The sequence below is a fragment of the Scomber japonicus genome, chromosome 12 (genome assembly GCF_027409825.1).
Source record: "Scomber japonicus isolate fScoJap1 chromosome 12, fScoJap1.pri, whole genome shotgun sequence".
Classification (NCBI taxonomy): domain Eukaryota; kingdom Metazoa; phylum Chordata; class Actinopteri; order Scombriformes; family Scombridae; genus Scomber; species Scomber japonicus.
In genome coordinates, this window is record NC_070589.1 from 10,937,222 (window position 1) to 10,955,909 (window position 18,688).

The 18,688-nt window shown below is 39.7% G+C and overlaps 1 protein-coding gene across 2 annotated transcripts; it reads left to right on the forward strand.

Annotated features, from left to right (window-relative positions):
- Positions 1–2,630: 2,630 nt before the first annotated feature.
- On the forward strand, positions 2,631–13,689 carry LOC128369363 (WW domain-containing adapter protein with coiled-coil-like). Of its 2 annotated transcripts, none has more exons than XM_053330391.1 (13): positions 2,631–2,971; positions 3,427–3,460; positions 4,315–4,504; positions 5,053–5,144; positions 7,956–8,071; positions 8,262–8,356; positions 8,529–8,810; positions 9,373–9,489; positions 10,472–10,620; positions 10,824–10,915; positions 11,530–11,710; positions 11,944–12,071; positions 12,167–13,689. In XM_053330391.1, exons 1-13 carry the CDS (start codon positions 2,931–2,933, stop codon positions 12,234–12,236), a joined length of 1,587 nt encoding a protein of 528 aa, XP_053186366.1. In that variant the 5' UTR covers positions 2,631–2,930; the 3' UTR covers positions 12,237–13,689. The 2 variants fall into 2 exon arrangements, with proteins under 2 accessions (XP_053186366.1, XP_053186367.1); XM_053330392.1 differs by having other exon boundaries at positions 7,962–8,071.
- The last annotated feature ends 4,999 nt before the right edge of the window (positions 13,690–18,688 follow it).

Here is an 18,688-nt window from a genome sequence, read left to right on the forward strand (position 1 = left end):
ATTAGAAATGATTAGAGACAGGAGAGTAATATGTTTGTTTTGCTCATTGTAGCCTACTGTATGTAAAAGTGGACTCTTCTTAGATATTACTGCCCCCTAATGCTGGTATGAAACATTTCAACATTATTGCACTGCACTGTTCCACTATCCATAATGCCCTATACTGTAAATGATTAAATCAGCAAGTGTTTTGTATAATATTCACTATTACTGATTTTTCCTTCTTATCAAATGAATGGATTATTTTTGGTTAATGCAGGTTTTGTTGATTTACATTCCTAATAATGATGCTAGAGAAAACTAACAAAAAGTCAATACATAACACATGCTAGTGATAATAAATGGCTATACTGTGCACTGCTTATAATTAGTTTGATTTGCTTTTACAAATGTAGAATTCTATTAAACAAAGATTCACAGTTTATACATTTCAATGAGAATCTGTTGGGGTTTTTTTTTTTTTTTTTTTTTTAATACACTGGTTTGATGGCAGAATCCACAGTAGGGCTATAGACCAGTGTAGCCCAGTATCCAGACCTGACAATATCCAGACTTTGGTTTGAATTGTTTTCATGTTCCAAGTCCTGCTAATAAATGAAAACCTCATAGATGGTAATGAACAAGTATTGGCTATTAAACTGAATTCGGGGTTGTAATGTTTAGGTAGTGGAAATAACAGCTCAGCAAAACAACGCAAAATCACACTCACCAGAGACTGTCCGTGCCATCAGGCCCAGATGAGGCAGGCCAAATTCCTTCAATAACCACAGTGGAGCATGAGCTGCATTTTGAACATCCACTCGTAGAGAGAGAGCGTGCCCGGTGTTCAACTGGCCAGACTGTAAAGAGACTGCCTCTTAGTCAGTCAATATGTGTCAGGTCTGACCTAAATCAAGCCAGCAGGCAATCAATACAGCAATCACAGGGCACTAGATATGGTGTTGGCCTATAGCTCACTCTCACATATGACTGCACTTTAGACAAACATTCATACTAATTTAATGGAATCAGAGTTCAGCAGTTCATCTGTCTGCTTTTTTATTTATTTATTTATTTTTACCTCTTTCATTACCCATTTGACACTTTGTCTTTTTAAGCTATATGGGTCTACTCTTTGGGGGTTTAAAGGCATAAAATCAAGATATTTACTTAGGGAAGTGGATCAGGCTCAACAATCACAGTAGGTTAGATATTAGGTGATGCCTGTATGCAGAAGTTAATGAAGAACTGTTTTGCTGATAAAATGATATGAATGTCTTATTATGTCTCATTCAGCACACACCAAATGAAGCCCCAGGGGGAGGAAACACAACATCCAGTATAGGTGGATGGCACAGTGCACAGTGCCACTGATGTTTATATGAAGAGAACAGGCCAGACAAGATCGTGGGTGTGTCCCAGAAAATGTCCAGCCAACGAGATGTGAACTCAGAGGAGGAGTCCACAGCACCAGATCGCTTCGTTTTTAACTGCGTCACGTGATTCAGAGACAGCCAATACCGGAAATAAGGAATCGGTCTTCAAAATAAAGGTCTGACTTCAAGTATTTGTGTGTGTGTGTGTGTGTGTGTGTGTGTGTGTGTGTGTGTGTGTGTGTGTGTGTGTGTGTGTGTGTGTGTGTGTGTGTGTGTGTGTGTGAAAAACAGGAACTGAGAGGAAGATACTGAATGCAAATGTCTGTGGGTGAAGTTATAGTTCAGGAAACTAACACACACTCAGAAAGTTATAGTTCAGAAATCGTCACACTGTGTTAGTGTGACAGCAGTGTGTTCTTGTGTCTGGAGGTAAATTCTCCTTTTTTTTGCGGGGGTTGAACAAAACCCCAAAACATTTCAGACACACATTATTGTTTATTTCCAGGTGATTATACACTAATTATACACAAATCAAAGCATACTTATGAAGATTATTCTCCATTTCTGTCAAATCTGTTCCACAAAATGTAACCTTTAATGTAAGGACCTATTTATTGAGTTTATGTCTGCCATGTGTCCTAATTGTCTGTCAGTCATTTTGAAGGTGAAAATATTGTTCTTGTTAACTCTTTTGGTAATACTCATCATCATTTCAACACATTTTAAGTAATTTCCAATGGACTTATTAATACATTTAGCACATTTCTGATTCAATATTATTATGACAAAGTTCATAAATTGTTTGTTTGTTTTTGGAGGGGAGTGATGATGTATATTGGTGAGGACCTATAGGATGGTTGTGGGGATTGTTTAATGCTTTTGGTGGTTTGTGGCTGCAGACAATATCAGCAAATGTATTCAATCATTTGTACATTTTTACTTTATTGATTATATTATTAGTGTACTGTCTGGTTGCATGTGTACCCTCCACTTGGAAAATGAAAATAAATTGGTCACAAAAAGAGATTGTTTTTGGTATAAAAGCTGAAATTTGTAGTAAAGGAAACTCTACATTTCCCTTTTGAGCAATATGCAAATTAAGTGTGACTTTCCAAAAATAACGACTTTTTAAAAAATGACATTAAGTACATAACTAATATACCTTTGAGAAGAGATGTTTGAAGTAATCTTAGTGCGTCAGTGCGTTTCACTTTCTGTAATGACACTGTTAATTTGAAAGGGAAGAGCGGAAGTTGTCTTCTAGCTAAACATTAACTCTCAATCCGTCTTCTCTCCGCTTCCTCCTGCCTGAGCTGCCTTCTGCTGAGCTACATCGGCCCGAGCCAAGCATACGTCGTGACTACATGCCAGATGATGCACTGAAGGTGGTTTTGATGACAGACCAGCCACTATGCAGTGCTGGTGCTTGTTGCGCGGCGTGTAGGTGTCTTCTGGGAAAGAAAGAGTGAATCCAGGAAGGCCGGAGAGAAGTGAGAAGTGATAGAGAGAGAGCAGACAGACCGACAGGAGGCCACGGTTCCCCCTCACACACACACACACATCACCGCGGCCTTGATGGTGATGTATGCAAGGAAACCAACAAGAGTCAGCGATGGGTAAATTAAGCACAAACCTCCACGTTATAAACATTAGTCTTCTGGTGTAGCTCATTTTTAGATTTGTAACCGTCATGTCGGTTATTGATGTTTGTTACTAACAGCTAGCTAGCGGCGCTGTTAGCTCGCAGTCTGCCTGCCATAAACGACGGAGTCCGGATATTTACCCACTAATGTTAACGTAGCGTTAGCTTACTGACAGGATAACAGTAAGCCGCGATTATATTCAACATATTTTACTCTTTATCTCTAAATATCAACAGTTATTTACTAAAAGTGACAAGAAGAGCAAGCAGCTGTTGCTAAGTTGGCAAATTAAGCTAACTTAGCTAACGGCAGCTAACTGGCTAAAGATGAGTTTGATAAAAAAAAAAAAATGTGTTGCTTAATCAAGGAAATGAGCAGCTCAAGCGCAAAGTGTCTTTCAATAACGTTTGTTCTCTGTGTGTTCACAGGTGCACCGACAGAAGGGATTCACAATCCTATCAGGTATGACTTCCTGACTACCACTCAACACTAATGTAGCTAATAAAGGTGTCAAAGACGTTCTAATACTCAGATAAATAGTTATATTGCTGGTAGGGCAACTCCACTCATGCTTTTTTCTTATCTATGGCGTGAGTGACACTAACCCAGCTCCAGTTAAGTCAAATTAACGACTCAGGATATTCTATACATTAACTTATTAGTTTTTTTGCCATCTTTGTTGTTAAAGTGGGATACATATATACACCAGTGTAATTGTTCACAAAAGCTACATTGAACCAAAAGTTTAAGCTAAAGGAGCTAGGATCGATGCTCAAAATTGTATATTTAATGCAAAAACTCATGTTACACAGTTGTTTTGACCAAAATAAACAAAATATTACAAAATTATATTCTACTGTATTCTGGTAGTTCACAAGTTGACCAACACATCACTGGGTACAAAATAGATTCCTTATGCCTTAGCTATATAGTTTAATTCTTGAGTTGAAACTTTGAAGACTTTGCAAACACATACATTTCTCTCATATATTACAGAAACACTGAATCCAAAGTACGACTACAGTATAGTTGTTTCTTTTGGCAGCCAAATGTTATCTCATTATCTAGTTGTAATCATAACATCTTTTGCTCCTCTAGTTTTAAGGATGTCAAATTCAACTCCTCCACTCTTGACTGCCATTTATTTTTATGGGTAGCAGTTTTGGGATTACTTTATCAGTCTAAAGTGGCATTGGATGTCTCCAGCAAGACCTCCTTAATCTATTACATCCACAAGGAAAGTTAGTTATGGTAAAAGTCGTGTGAGGAAAACTACACCAGTGTAGGTTTGGTAAGTTTATGTTTATTCTTTCTAGACCCATAAATCTCAGCCAAAGAGCCAGTCCAGCAGCCTTCACCGTTACGACAAGGTGCGTGATGGCTCGTCAGATCCCACGCCCCCTTACAAGATGCTGCGACGCTCAGACGAAAGTCCTGTCAGCAGACATGGAGACGGCGCAGGACATGGCAAGGCAAAAACCTCCCACACAGTTAGAGGAAAAAATGGTAAGTGGTGGTCGTGTAAATGCATGCAATGTTTAGTTTCACTTTTAAGGGTTGTTATGAGGAAAAGACTACATCTCTGTGCTGCAGCAACCTCACACAGATAGAAAACATTAAATGCTTGTGGCTGCTGGTAAACTAACGGCTCTCAACCTCAGCTTCAAACTGTAACATTTTATTTGTGTTAACTCTTAAAACTGACCTTGACATTCTTTCTCTGTTGGTTTTTGACATGCCATGCAGACTTGTTTTGTCATGTGTGCACTCTAATTTTTAATACGTGAATATGTAGGTGCAGAGTTTGATGAAAAGCAAAACATGAACCTAGAAACTGTCACAAGATGAAGCTTTGGATCATTTGGCCATTTCATGGCTGTCAGTTCACAGTATTGCTATTGCTGCTCAAATGTATATAACGCTGATCTAAAACAATAAAATGTAGTGAAAAAAATGTTTCTTATTTGGTGGCTGCAGCTGTCAGGGTGAATTTAGTCCTCTGCAGACTGGAACACTGTGTATTTTCTGCTACTTGATAAATGGCTTCGTTGCAGGGACCAGCGGTTCTCCTCAGGAGAACTCTCACAACAACAGCTCCCACCATGGCTCCGACTCGCATGCGTCTCAGAGCAAGCCTACAGACAGGGTAAGACATTGTCCAGCACTATCTGATGATATATACCTTCAGCATTTCCTGTCACACCACTTAGGGTCATGGTATGCAGGGCATTATGGAGAGGTATTTCTCTGAATACAGACATTTTTGTAAACCAACAACAAGGCATGATTGAAGCTTCATATTTATATAACAGGCTCTCTTTATAGAGGAGATGATCTGATTGGATTTAAACTTCCTTGTTAAAAAGATTTGTCCAAGTGAATGAGATAAAAAGAGCTGTATTTCTCAGTAGTCATCCTGAACACTAAGACTGGATACTCAATATTTAACTGGTTAGACACTGACACTGATTTGCTAAAATAATGAGCACAGACCATCTGGTTTAACATGGTATAGCTAACTGTTAACAAAATGAAAAGGTTTACTAATGTAATCTTGCACGTGCATACACAGCATGGTTTGATTTAATTTTTACTGTGCAAAGCAGTTATAAGTATGTAGCCAAAGGTGGCATGTTTTCCACATGTATTCACCTTTGTGCACCATCGTGACAGTGATGACAAGAGAAAGAGACTAGAAGAACAAACACTTTGCAGATCAGGTTTAGGAGGATTACAGAGTGAATATTATGTTTTGCTGATTAAGACCTACTCCTAATTATGCCTGTCTATTCTTCTCTGCACTGCTTTGACGTTCATAAGCCCAGATCAGTCTGATTAGCTTTTAGCTAAATTATTATCCATCCTTTAGAGGCCTGCAGTTGTCAAAAAGTTCAATTAAGGAGCCTTGTGTGACTCTTTGTTTGTGTCTCCTTACTATCAATAGTACGTCTGTGTGCTGGAAGTACTGAGAACCCAGGATAAATAAAAGAGGATTCAAAACAACTTGAATTTATTACATTAGACAGAGATGAGATTCAACCATAATAACAATGCAGTTGATGGTATTACTAAGACCCTGCTGCCAGGAAAATCTCCTACTACTGTCCATAATCTATTCTACTTAAAAACATAAGAGAGAAATCCAGAAATAGCAGTATCATGAAGGTATAATGAAGTATTGGTGATCGGGGCCCAGATGTCTTTTGCAAAACGCGTCCATTTTATACTGTGCAGTGGTAAATAGGAAAAACGTGGTCAGAAAACTCTAGCTGTCCTGGAACTGTTGGAATGACGGGAATTGTCAGTAGAAATCATTAATATTAAACATACCAGCTCCCATCCAGACCACAAAGCCCTTATCCATTATTAAGGGTGGAAAAAGAAAGTGAGGGATGTTTACTACCTGCATATTTGAAATCATAAAATAATCCCTAAAGGGACGTGTTATGCACAGTTCCAGGGTTAGGGTTAGGGCTCTACTTGAATGTCTGTCCATGATTTGCAGTTGAGAAAACTCCTTATTTAACTCATACTGACCATATATACAGCCGTCTGAGTTCAGCCTCTGTCTGAAACAAGTTGTTTTAGCTCCTTCTCATGAACCCATTTTGCTCTGAAAGGTTAGCTCCCAGAAGCAGAGGATCAGCTGACTTCTGCTGGCTTGAGCAGCTCAGTCAACAAACCATGAAATAAACTATAGTAGCAGGATTTCACCATATTATTTTCATGTTCTTGACTCGAAATGTCAACTTCTCAAGTACATCCGCACATGTTCGAACTGAAAATTGATCTGAATTTCGACAAATACAGACAACACAACAGAGGCTATAAAACGCATTGAAGTGTGAGGTTTTAATTTGCAGACAGCATTTGTACATACATTAATCTCAAGTTTTGGAATTTAAGCCATGTTTAGCATCATAACAGCATATAAATAACAGAAAATCCCAAAAACCATGTATCCCCTTTAAAGAACCATACCAATAATCTTTTAAGTTTTATCTAATAGAGACAGAGTGCAGTTAAGTCCTGCCAACCCCAGAAGAGAAAACAATCCATTGCTCTCCATTAACTTTATATTGCGTGTTACTGCTGTCTGGTAAATAATGCCAAGGAGCCTCTGTATGGTGGGATGCACTACCTACAGGGTAAAGAACCCAGAACTAAGCTGCTGACCCTGTAAGAAGTGGATAAGGTTACAGGTCTGTGTGCCGTGCAGTGGAAGAGACAGACCTGACAGCCTGCAGCTCAAAAACTTCAATTAAAAATGACAAATGTAACTGGACACTCCGCTAGTCACAGAAAACACACATGACAGTAAAAACACAATGTTTAATTGAAACATATATTTAGTGTTTGCAATAGATGTTTAAATCCCAGGATAGCAAACTGTAAAAAGAGCCTGAATGTGATTGTATGTCTGTGTCATTTCTCTGCCTGTTTACAGACTGTAGTCACCATATCAGTTATGAAGTGTCATGCCTGCCTGTTATGTTGATACACAGTTGCGCTCTCTGTACTGTAGACGTGATGTCAGCATTCATGTATTCCATCTCAGCATTTACAACATAACAGGTTTCAGCGTTCGCTTTTCCTCTCAGGTAGACATTAGGTGCCAAAACAATCCTTTGACTTGCTCAAATCAAATGTTTTCAACCAGCTACAGACATCAGTCTTTCAGCCCTCAGTTGCATTTCATGGCACCGGTTGTTTTCTCCTCTGGTGGGTGTGGTTTTCAGAGTATGACCTGTTGCGTTCTGTCACTGTTCAACTGCAAATCATTACATGACTATTTTATTTTTATAAACTGTGTTGTAGTATTTTTTTTTATTTCTAAAGCCACTGATGTCCACTCACTTACATATCAAATCAAAAATGATATATTGAAAATTGCCTGAGCAGTGAATTTAAAGTCTGCGTTGGTCTTTGTTTTTGTCTCTGCCTCTGTCTGTCTCAGCACCAGGACCCAGCAGATGACTGGACCGAACACATCAGCTCGTCTGGGAAAAAGTACTACTACAACTGTAGAACTGAGGTCTCCCAGTGGGAGAAGCCCAAGGACCTGTTGGAAAGGCAAGCCCACTTTAATGATATTACAACTTAGATAACAGAAGAATATTGAAATTTTAACCTGATGCAGAATTGTACATTTTAAGAGCGCCAGTGCACCAGTCCTAACAGAAGGTCATTAGTTCAGGGAACACTGCAGTGTGTGTCTTGCACATTGTAACAGTTGCTTTCAAACTCTGTTAATCTCCTCCAGAGAACAACGACAGAAAGACTCAGTCAAGATGGCGGCGAACAGTTTCCCCAGGGACATGGACTACAGACAAGAGGCCTTGCAGGACAAAGCCACAAGTATGCCTTAAGCTAACGTCAGCAATGTGGTTCAACTTTTCAGTCTTCCTCTCTGACTCTATTGTTCACTTTCTGAGTAAAATCTGAGATACAAATAAGATTTTTTTTAAAATATATATGTTTGTTATGGTGCTAAAAATCTGATGTCGTCTGGCTCTGCTCATCTCCACAGAGACCACTTCAGGGGACCAGTCCACAGCATCCAACTCCGGCCATTCCTCCTCTTCCTCTCAGAGCCTGAACTCCGCACCTGGCGCGTTAGGCTCCACCCCCTCCACCATGCCCTCCTCCTCCTCTGCTTCCTCCTCCTCTACGGGGCAGTTGCCTCAATCTGTCCAGTCCCAGTCGCCTGCCCTGCTCCAGGACCCAGCCCTCCTGCATCAGCTCCTGCCAGCGCTGCAGGCGACTCTGCAGATGAACAACGGCAGCATGGACATGGCTAAGCTCAACGAGGGTGAGGATGGGAGTTAATAGGAATTGGCTTTAATGTAACTTGTCGGTGCCGGGTGGTTCTATTTCACAGTGGGGCCAATAACTGTTCCCCCTAATGGCATGTATCACACAGCTTTGGATATAGTCCTGTGTTAACAACAGAAATGTCAGTGTTTTCCCTCCTGTGTGTGTGTGTGTGTGTGTGCGCGCGTGTGTGTGTGCGTGTGTGTGTTTTGATTCTGTTTAACAGGCGACTGAGCAGGGTGTGCATTTCTTGTCATTCATGATACATTTCTCACTGTTCTGTATTAACCTGACACACATGCTTGTCTAACCTTTGAGTTTCTTCAAAGTTAAATAGAAGAGAGAAATGGCTACTACAGCTGGTGAAAAGATTTAAAAAAACAAAAAAAAAACACTGATTCCTTATCTTCACTGTGTTTTCTACCTTAACTGTGCATGGTCGTGCACTCACCTGTTGCGTGTCTTTGGTCACTCACCTGTGTGTGTATGTGTGTGTGTGTGTGTGCGCGCGTGTGTGTGTGTATGCGTGTGTGTATGCATTTCCTCTTTCCTCCCTCCAGTCTTGGCAGCTGCTGTCACCCAAGCTTCCTTGCGGTCTGTGCTTCATAAGCTCCTCACTGCTGGACCTGCTTTCAACGTCACTGCTTTGCTCTCAGCTGCTCAGCACTCCAACCAAGGTATGACCTCCTCGCTCCTTCTCACCATCTGCTATCACAAACTAAAATTCCCCCCTTTTTTTTTTTTTTGTAAGGCATCCTGCTGTTTATGTCACCATAAATCAGTTTGTTTACTCCAGTCTAAAATCCAATATGTTGTTGTTTTTATTGACCTTCAGGCAATGAAATTCTACATTTCATGCAAGGATAGGTTTTTTATTTATTTTTTTTACATCTGTCTCTAAACAGCAGCCCAAAAATAAACATTTCAAATGAGTTTTTGGATGCTGCAATAGTTCCTGCTGTTCATTCTGGGAGTTAAAATATCCCTTCATAATGTGTTTTCAGTGTAAGTGGTCCAAGCTTTCCAAATGAGGCAAACGAAGTGGGTATCTTCCAAAATTAGTCTTTTTAGTACATAATTGCTTCAATTTTTGCACAAAGCGAAGCATGTGGACTTTGTCCCCCATCACTTACATTAAAAGCACATTTGGATGGGATCTTTAATGGCCAGTAGGAAGAGAAGTTTTCCTTTTATCTGTGTGTATTGCGTGAAGTGTTTTCAGATGTGACAGTAGCTTAGTAGAAAAACAAAGTACTTTGTGTACTCCAGTGAACCTTATCCTCCTCCAGCTATAACAACATGTACCAGTAAAATTGACACAAGTCAGACTTTTGTTTATTTGTACTCATTGCACCCATCAGCTTATAAAAAGCTAATTTGTACATTAATGTCATGCTACTTCACTCGAACAGACACATCTTTAATAGACTAGTTTGCCAGAATTCAACCTGAGGGTCTGTTCCATGACTACAGCTGTTTATTTTGGCAAGTTTTCAGGTTGTCTAACTGATCATGTTTGCCAATGTGTTCTCGAAGCAAGAAAGCTACTGCAGGTGTTTGCTTTTCATGAGGATTAGTATATTTATATATTAGATGATTGCATCAAAGGAAAGCATTGCACTGATCCTCCATCACTCTGTACTGATCCCACCTCTGCAGCCCAGCACTCCAGTCAGTCCCCTGTGTCTCTGACATCAGACGCATCATCACCGAGACCGTACGTCTCACCACGGAACGGCACGCCACAGAGCAACCAGAAATCCCTTCTGGGCGTACACCCCAGCAGCATCGCGTCCTCACAAACCAGGGTGAGCATCCATGTTAAAGCAGCACAGAAAAAAATCTCATATGAAGCATAGAGGTGTTCACGTGTGACTCGCTGTCTCTCCTCTACTTAGTTATGGCTGCCCCCTTCTCCACCACCTTATCTTTTATGTTTTCACTCACACCCCCCACTTCCTCTCTCTCTCTTTCTCTCTCTCTCCATTGCCATCTTCTCTTCACTCTTCAGGGCAGTATGTCTTCAAGTAAGCAAGGCTCAGCCGCCCTGGCTCAGACTGCAGAGAAGCGTCCAGAAGACCCCAGGACTCTCCAGCAGAGAAGGTAGTTTTCACAGTAGAAGTTTAAATCCCAAAATGACTTAATTCATCAGCACCTTCCGTTTGTGTTTGATTCTTTGGAGCTAAAGCAAACAAAAAGCCACAAATGAGTTTGCCTAAATGACACAAAACACATTTTCTCACATCATATTTATTCATTTTTTTCTGTTCAGCGGCATGCCTATAAAAAATGAAAACAGTTGAGTGTATTACTCAGAGTAATGATCATGCAAAGACCTGTAGAACTTTTCATTTTCATTTTCATTTCTCAGTTGAGGTGCCTGCAAACCAGAGAAAGAAATGTGTTGCTGCACAAATTTGAGATATAACATCAACACTTTATCACACTCTGGTGATGCTGTTCGCAGTTTTTTTTTGGCACATAATTATAGTACCCTGCCTCGGCTTATCACAGTAGTTAAGAGCTGTAATATACTGGCGAGAGGTTTGTTATTCAAGTTTCATGAAAATCTAATGAGCAGTGCTACGACACAATAATTAACGGCAACAAATTAACTCCCCATACACAATAATTCATAATACTCCTCATTCATCTGCCAAAACATGAGTATTCCAGCACGAGTAAACATTAATCAGCCCTCTCTGCTCTACTACCAGCCAGGAGATCCTGTGCACGGGATCGAGCATATCTGGCGCATCCCCCCACGTCCCCTCCGGCAGCACCAGTCAAACCCAGGCTGACGCCCCCAGCTCCTTCACTCCCACCCTGGCTGCTCATTTTGATGAGAGTCTCATCAGACATATCCAAGGATGGCCTTCAGAGAACACTGAGAAACAGGTAGAGTCCTTCAGATACACAGCAAACACAGGAAGAAGACTGCTGACTGTAGTATTAATATCAACAGATGCTGGGATTGGCTAACTGGTTTATGATATTTGTTTGTTTTGTATCAACAGAGCCAATCCCTTTTTATCCTCTAATAATTCAGTTTTCCATCATGCTGCACGTATGTTGTAATAAATAAGACTGTTGTCCAAACTTGACAATAAATCCTCAACTCTGTCTGTCAGGCGGCTCGGTTGCGCGAGGACATTCACAACATGGGCAGCCTGTACATGTCAGAGATCTGCACAGAGATGAAAAACCTTCGCTCTCTGGTCAGAGTGAGTGAAATTCAGGCTACACTGAGGGAACAGAGGTGAGGCAAATGACGACATTTGCATAGACGTTGTTCACACACCGATAATCGTACACACTCATTCACTTTTTTTTTGTTCCCCCTCTCAACTACAGAATCCTGTTTCTGAGGCAGCAGAGCAAAGAGCTGGACAAGCTGAAGAACCAGAACTCGTACATGGTGTGAGGACCTGACCAGAGAAGGAAGGACAAGGATGGATGGATGGATGGATGAAAATGTTGAAGAGGAAAAAAAGAAGAGGAACAGACACGGACAGTGAGCTGCTGCAGCCTGTTTATTCTCCCTGTAAGAGCGACTGAGAAAAAGCTATTAGAAGACGGTGACTGACAACATAAAGCTCCATCATCCTCCAACATGTCTTCTTTTACTTCTCGCTTCTTTTTTTTTTTTTTTCTTTCTTTTTTTTTTCTTTTTCTTTTTAATAGTTTTTCCAGTGTCCCACCACATGAATTGCTCTTGTTGAAAGGTGAAACTTGATGGTTCACCATGTCGGACACTTTAACCAGTGGACACAGAGGACACAGAGGACCTGAGGATCTTTTCAAACAGCACCTTTTCGGACTGTGAACCTTGGATTGTGTGTTATTGTATCGGGTTAACTTGTTTTTCTGGTGTGTTTTTTGATGTGTAGTGGTCAGGAAAAGATTACAATTCATTCTTGGAAAAAAATAAACTAAAACAAACATCTTATAATTGAACTTCTGAAATGGACTTTGTCACTTAGTCATGCATTGAGATTTATGGATTCAATGGCAGTGATGTTACTAATGTTATTTTTTATTCACTATACTCGTCAGTGGTTTCGCCATCCTGGTGTGTCTTGGAGCTGATTTGGTTTTTACATGTCATGACATGAGATTTAAGCGGCCGGACCTTTCTAAAGAGAAAAAAAAAAAAAAAAAAAAAGCTTAAATGTGCTTCAGTTGTTTATCCCCATTGACGGGAATCTGCTTTATGGTTCCAGTAGTGGCAAATTCACTGGAAAGTTATGGCTAAGTTATGTCAAACACACTCCAGATGTTTCAAAGCCATTGTGCAAAAGCCTACATTATTGGACCTAGGTTGGCTGCTAGTACATAAGAGGTTGTATTCATTTGTAGTCCCGCTGGCCGTTTTCTATCCCTTATGTAATTTTTTTTTTCTTTTTTTAATTTGTATAATTTTTTTTCTTCAAGTCCAATTGGAGAAATTCTTCATTCCTGTGTGCAGCGTAGAAAGAGATTGTGTAAAAGTATAGCAAAGTGACTGAATTTACAGTGATGTAAATGAATGTTGCACATGATTGATTACGTCCTTGTAGTCTCATAACAGAAAAGATCAATGGAACAGATGTTTTGTTTGTTTGTTTTTTCTTTCATTTTTTCAAAAAGGAAACTCATTTGTTTCATTTTCGTCTTTTGTCCATCCGTCATGGCCGAAGCCCTTTCATTGACTGACTCTTGCCAGATTTTGGCGGCTTCTTTTAAAGGGTTCATTCAGGACGGTATACTTTTTTATATAAACAACAGAGATCACATTAAACTACAGTCATACACTTCTACACCCACAAAGCGACTTCCTTTTGTCTCTCGGCTGTTTCTTTTCCTTGTCCTTTTGAATAGTTTCCACCGGATCTGATGTGCACACTTCTTATGGGGAGGGGTGGGAGGTGGGATTGAGGGAGGGAGGGGGGGGGGCTTTGTATTCCATAAAATATGAGAATAAAATATTATACCACACCTCTTGTACTTCTACTTACAGTTTAGCTGCGTTTGATGTTGATTAAAGTTATGATTTAGGGAGTGTGTGTGTGTGTGTGTGTGTGTGTGCTGTAAGCCTCTCCTTATGAATTATGCATTGTGTAAATTTTCTAAATTAAAGTACATCATTATACATCCATAGGAGGGTGTGGATGACAGCTTTGAGTATGAGCATCAGAATGTGAATGTTTGTCATTTTAAGGAGCATTTGTGGACTATCTATAAGTGTATCTAGAGGACAGCGCCTGCTTTCTCCACAAGATGGTGACAGCAAGCAAATTTATCTCGGCTCATGTGTGCACTTTTACTCTCTGCCCTATCAGATTAAAAACCTATTACTGTATATGTCACATACAAAATGTAGCCTAAACAAAAACGGACAGGTGGATAAAATCAGAATTGAGTTGACCTACGTTAGGGTTCTTGGCCAACTCTTAAGCAATACACACGTGTAGTTCCACAGATGATGGATGATGATAATACAGAGCTGCCAATTAACGATACAAGAGCCTGATGGGGAAAAAAAGTGGAAAGTACTATTTAAATGTTGTGTATGGAGGATGACATTGACCGTGGCCTTTTAGTTAGAACACCTCAGCAGCTTTTCTGCTTGCACAGCTCCACAGTGAGCGTGTGGGTTCTTCTGCTTTGGCCTCATTTACACACTCAACACATAATGTTTTTCAGAAGGGTCATACCTTAAAATAGCTAAAATACTCACTGTATGTAGATGGTGATGTTTTTTTTCTCCTCAGGTGCAGCTCTTGCAACTTTTAACAGTGGCTACATGACAGTATACTCATTAAACTTGATTAAAAAAGGAAATTGAATTAAATAATAATGGTAGTAAAGATACAGGATTTGTGTGGCTGATACATATATTGACATTTGATTGTTAAAATAAAATCAGATAATATATTGGCCAGTAATAAGTTGCTTTACATAAACACATGACAGAAACATTATTAATAATGGTCTTTTAATCGTGGTATTATGGAATGTTCTAGGTGACACCATTTTACATTACTCATATTTATCCACTGTTACATTATGCTTTAAGCAATACCCAGCTACTATTGAGACAGCAGTCATCAACATAGCTCTAATAGAAATAAACTAAACATACTGTATGTTGAATGTATTGAAGTAATATACAGTATAAGCCAAATATTATTTTCTTAAAGGTTTGTTTCACCAAATTGCATTCAAAAAATAAAAAATTCTCACTCACCTCCACCACCAAAAGGTATCTATTTTTGTTTTTACCTGTCTGGGTTTTGATAAAGCTTCATCTTCCACTAGGTCAATAAATTGGATGTGAAAGGAATTTCATTAGGGACTCAGAGCAGTACAATTCAACTGAATTTAAACTGCCTTTTTGTTTACAACAACACACATATCTGCTGTAAATGACTTTATCTTAAATAAGAAACCAAAAAGGATCAATTTATATTTTAAGTACTTTGATTTCATGATGGCACTTCATTCAATACAGTTCCATTGTCCTCTTACCTCTTACCTTATTTCTGTTAACAAAATACTTAAATAGAGCTAATTAAATCTTACATAAAGTGATAACGTCACACTGAGCCTGATAGTGTCCTGCTACACAACACACAACCCACATTAGCTTTCCTTAAATTGCAATTAAATGTTATTTCAGTTGATCTTTAAAAAAGTTAAAGCCTCATCTAATCAATAAACAGTGTCCCTAGCTGTTTCTGTAATAAAAATAACCCACAGACTTCACTGTGAACAGTTTTCAATGGAACTAATTTCTACTGAAAAATATTCCCTATTCCTTGACAGCATATTCTGTGGATTATCTAGAGTAATGTCAGTATTATTTCTGGAATTTGGAGTTATTTTTTCCACAAATAAAATCTGAATCACCTCTTCTATATTGGAGTATTGACAGAAATATCTGAAGGATATCTCAAATAAAACTATCTGCATGGCTTGATAACACTTGTGTATAGCTTCTCAAGATGCCCTTTAGAGAATTAAGCATTCAGCAGACCGCACATACACTTGATATTAGCTAGTCATGTTTACATTTAAATGTATTAATGGCTTCAAACTTAAAAGCTTATGCGCTAATAAACCTCAGAAGTGTTCATGTTCCTCTTTTAACACATCAAGCAAACTTAACGCTTCACTGTAGATTTGTTGCACTAAGGGTGACCAGCTTTAATTTGTAGATAGATGTGTTTGTGTCTTCTGTTGGCACACATGTTTGATCTCCTCAATTGCATTGAATTGCAAGAATGAGCATGAGCAAAGCCGAATATTGCTGATGTAAAACTTTGTTGCCCCGCTGTGGGGAAAGTCTGGGGCTGCTTATCCAACAAAGGAAAACCTTTCTATGCTTTTGCACTGGTCAGCATTGACCCCTTTAAGATCTGGAACCAATGAATGTTTTTTACACTCTACTAAACTGCATATTGCGTATTCAAATTTCACCCTCCGCTTCATAACACAACAGAGCCCAGACCTAATACTTCTTGTAGTTGATGCGTCAATCAGTGCTGCTTCATTCGTCCTCATAGAGCATTATCAGACAGCACAGAGAACACCTGAGATTGCAGTGTGCCACTCTCATTACAGTCTCCACTTTCTGTTCCACCTTCATCACCAGCATAGCAGTAAACACAATTAAAAATCCATTTAATTCATTATGTGATCTATGACTCAGACTGGACCCATTAATTTTAAGATTGGTATGACCTAAGATAATTAAGACTTTATCTGCCTCATTTATTTAACTTTATCTGACCACCAAGCCAAGTTGTTATGTGTGAATTGTTGGCCTCCTGGAAATTGTTCTGAAAGAGTCAGTTGGTCTTTTTTATTCTAAGTACTCCTCTTCCTTGTCAAAATCTAAATGATCCACAATGCCACAATTAAAGTTATGCGACATTCAGGTGTTCACAGAGATGAAGAGTTTCCTCAAAGGTCTGTTAACTTCATCTCCAGATTTTCTTTCATGTTCAAACTGATGCTGACTCAAGTGACATCACACGAGGTGATTTATCAATAATGTATCAGTATGTGCAGCTCCTTCTGGTGACATATAGAAGCTTTTATATACATTTTGGTTTTAATAACATATGCAGTAGTAGGCTGGACCCCCAAGACCTGTAAACAGACTTTGATGTGTACAATCAGTATCATTTGCTTTTAGAATCACAGCATTTGAATATTTCACCACGTTAATAGTAAAGGATGGTTAACCCTCCTCTCCACTGATCTGCATCCAGCCTGCAGCTTCTGAATCACTGAGGCCTAGATAGTGTCAATGTTTCCACAATGGTACACGTCATAAGTAAATGTTGAGGTACTTGTTGAATGCCTCTTTTCACCTTTCCAGAAAAACTAGGACACGCTGTACTTTCATCATCCTCTGTACCCAGTTCACCTTTGGAGAACTTTTACAAATCACGATTTCATCTGCAGTGTTGGAAAATGCCTGCAGTACACAGAATTGATTAATGTTTTACTGTGCCAAAAGTAGGCATGGGCCGGTATGAGATTCGGACGGTATGATAACCATAAGCAAAAATATCACGGTTTCACGGTATGGCGGTATTGTGATTACAGCTCTAAAATGTTCCTAAAAGGAAGAAAAATAAAGACAGACGTGTTCATTTAATCTGAATCTGTAATGACAGTGTGAGGGGTCGTGATACTCTACAGCTGCACCACCTGAGGGATTTCTGACCAGCACTTCCTGTCTTTGACCTGACAATAAACAGCTCATACCTTAGGAACGGTATGACAGAAAATTTGGCGGTTTCGGTTATCGTGGCTTTTTCATATCGCGGTATACCTTGAACACGGTTATCATCCCATGCCTAGCCAAAAGTCCCTTCTATTGCAGTTCGGGAGTATCGTCCGGGGGATTTCCTTGTTCTCCTACTACTTTTGTACCGCTGGTGCTTCCTCTAAAGATGAAGACTTTTTGACTGCATCTTCTTTCTTGTCATCTTTGGCTACACTAGTTCTCCCTGCTAGTAAAGGTAGTAGAGTGATCACAGCAGCTTCATCATGGTGTGTAATCCTTCTGATCACAAGCCTGTCGTGTCAGTCTTTGGCTCACATCTTCAGTCATTACTCTCATACTCCAAGACACAACTGTGAAAATGCTACTATAAAAGAAATAAGGCAAAAGTAATTCTCAACCTATTAAAACGTAGTAGTAAATGTAGAAAGTGTGTTGCAATGTCACTTTTTCTATTTTCACTTTGGTTTAACAACTTTTACAGACATCAGTTTCAGTTTCATCAGTGTATGTTGCAATGGTGAACTCTTTTGCCGCCATCAGCAGGAATTTAAAAGTCTGTCAAAGGTATCCTGGACAAGATATTGCTCTCTTTGCCCATGAGGCAGCTCAGAAACATTGCACGTTATATATCATTCCTTAAACCCTGATAGGCTTGATCACTGTCACCTTATATAACAACCAATATTTCTTCATGCCAGATGATTGATAGATCCCATCGCTGCAGCCTTCGATCCCTCAGTGTTTGCTTCATACAGCGCAGGTTAAAGGTCATCTTCATCAACTTGTACTCTTCGCTGGCTTCTTCTCCTCTGGGGATTTTGTAACGTCTCCTCACACTCTGAACCTCAATCAGCCTCTCATCTGTCAGAGTGTGTGAGACACTGGGCAGTCTCGGTGTCCTACGGTCCCTTTCGCCAGCGGTGTCCTTGGGGGGGCGTTGGTAACCGTGCTGATTACCTGTCATACTATATTTATCGCTGTCACACGTTTATTTATGGGTCCAACTGTTCCAAGTGAGCTAGCTGTGAGCTCAGCCATTAGCCCTGTTTCTCCATTCACTGCTCCTCCCCTCCTCTCTTCAATTAGCCCTGTTC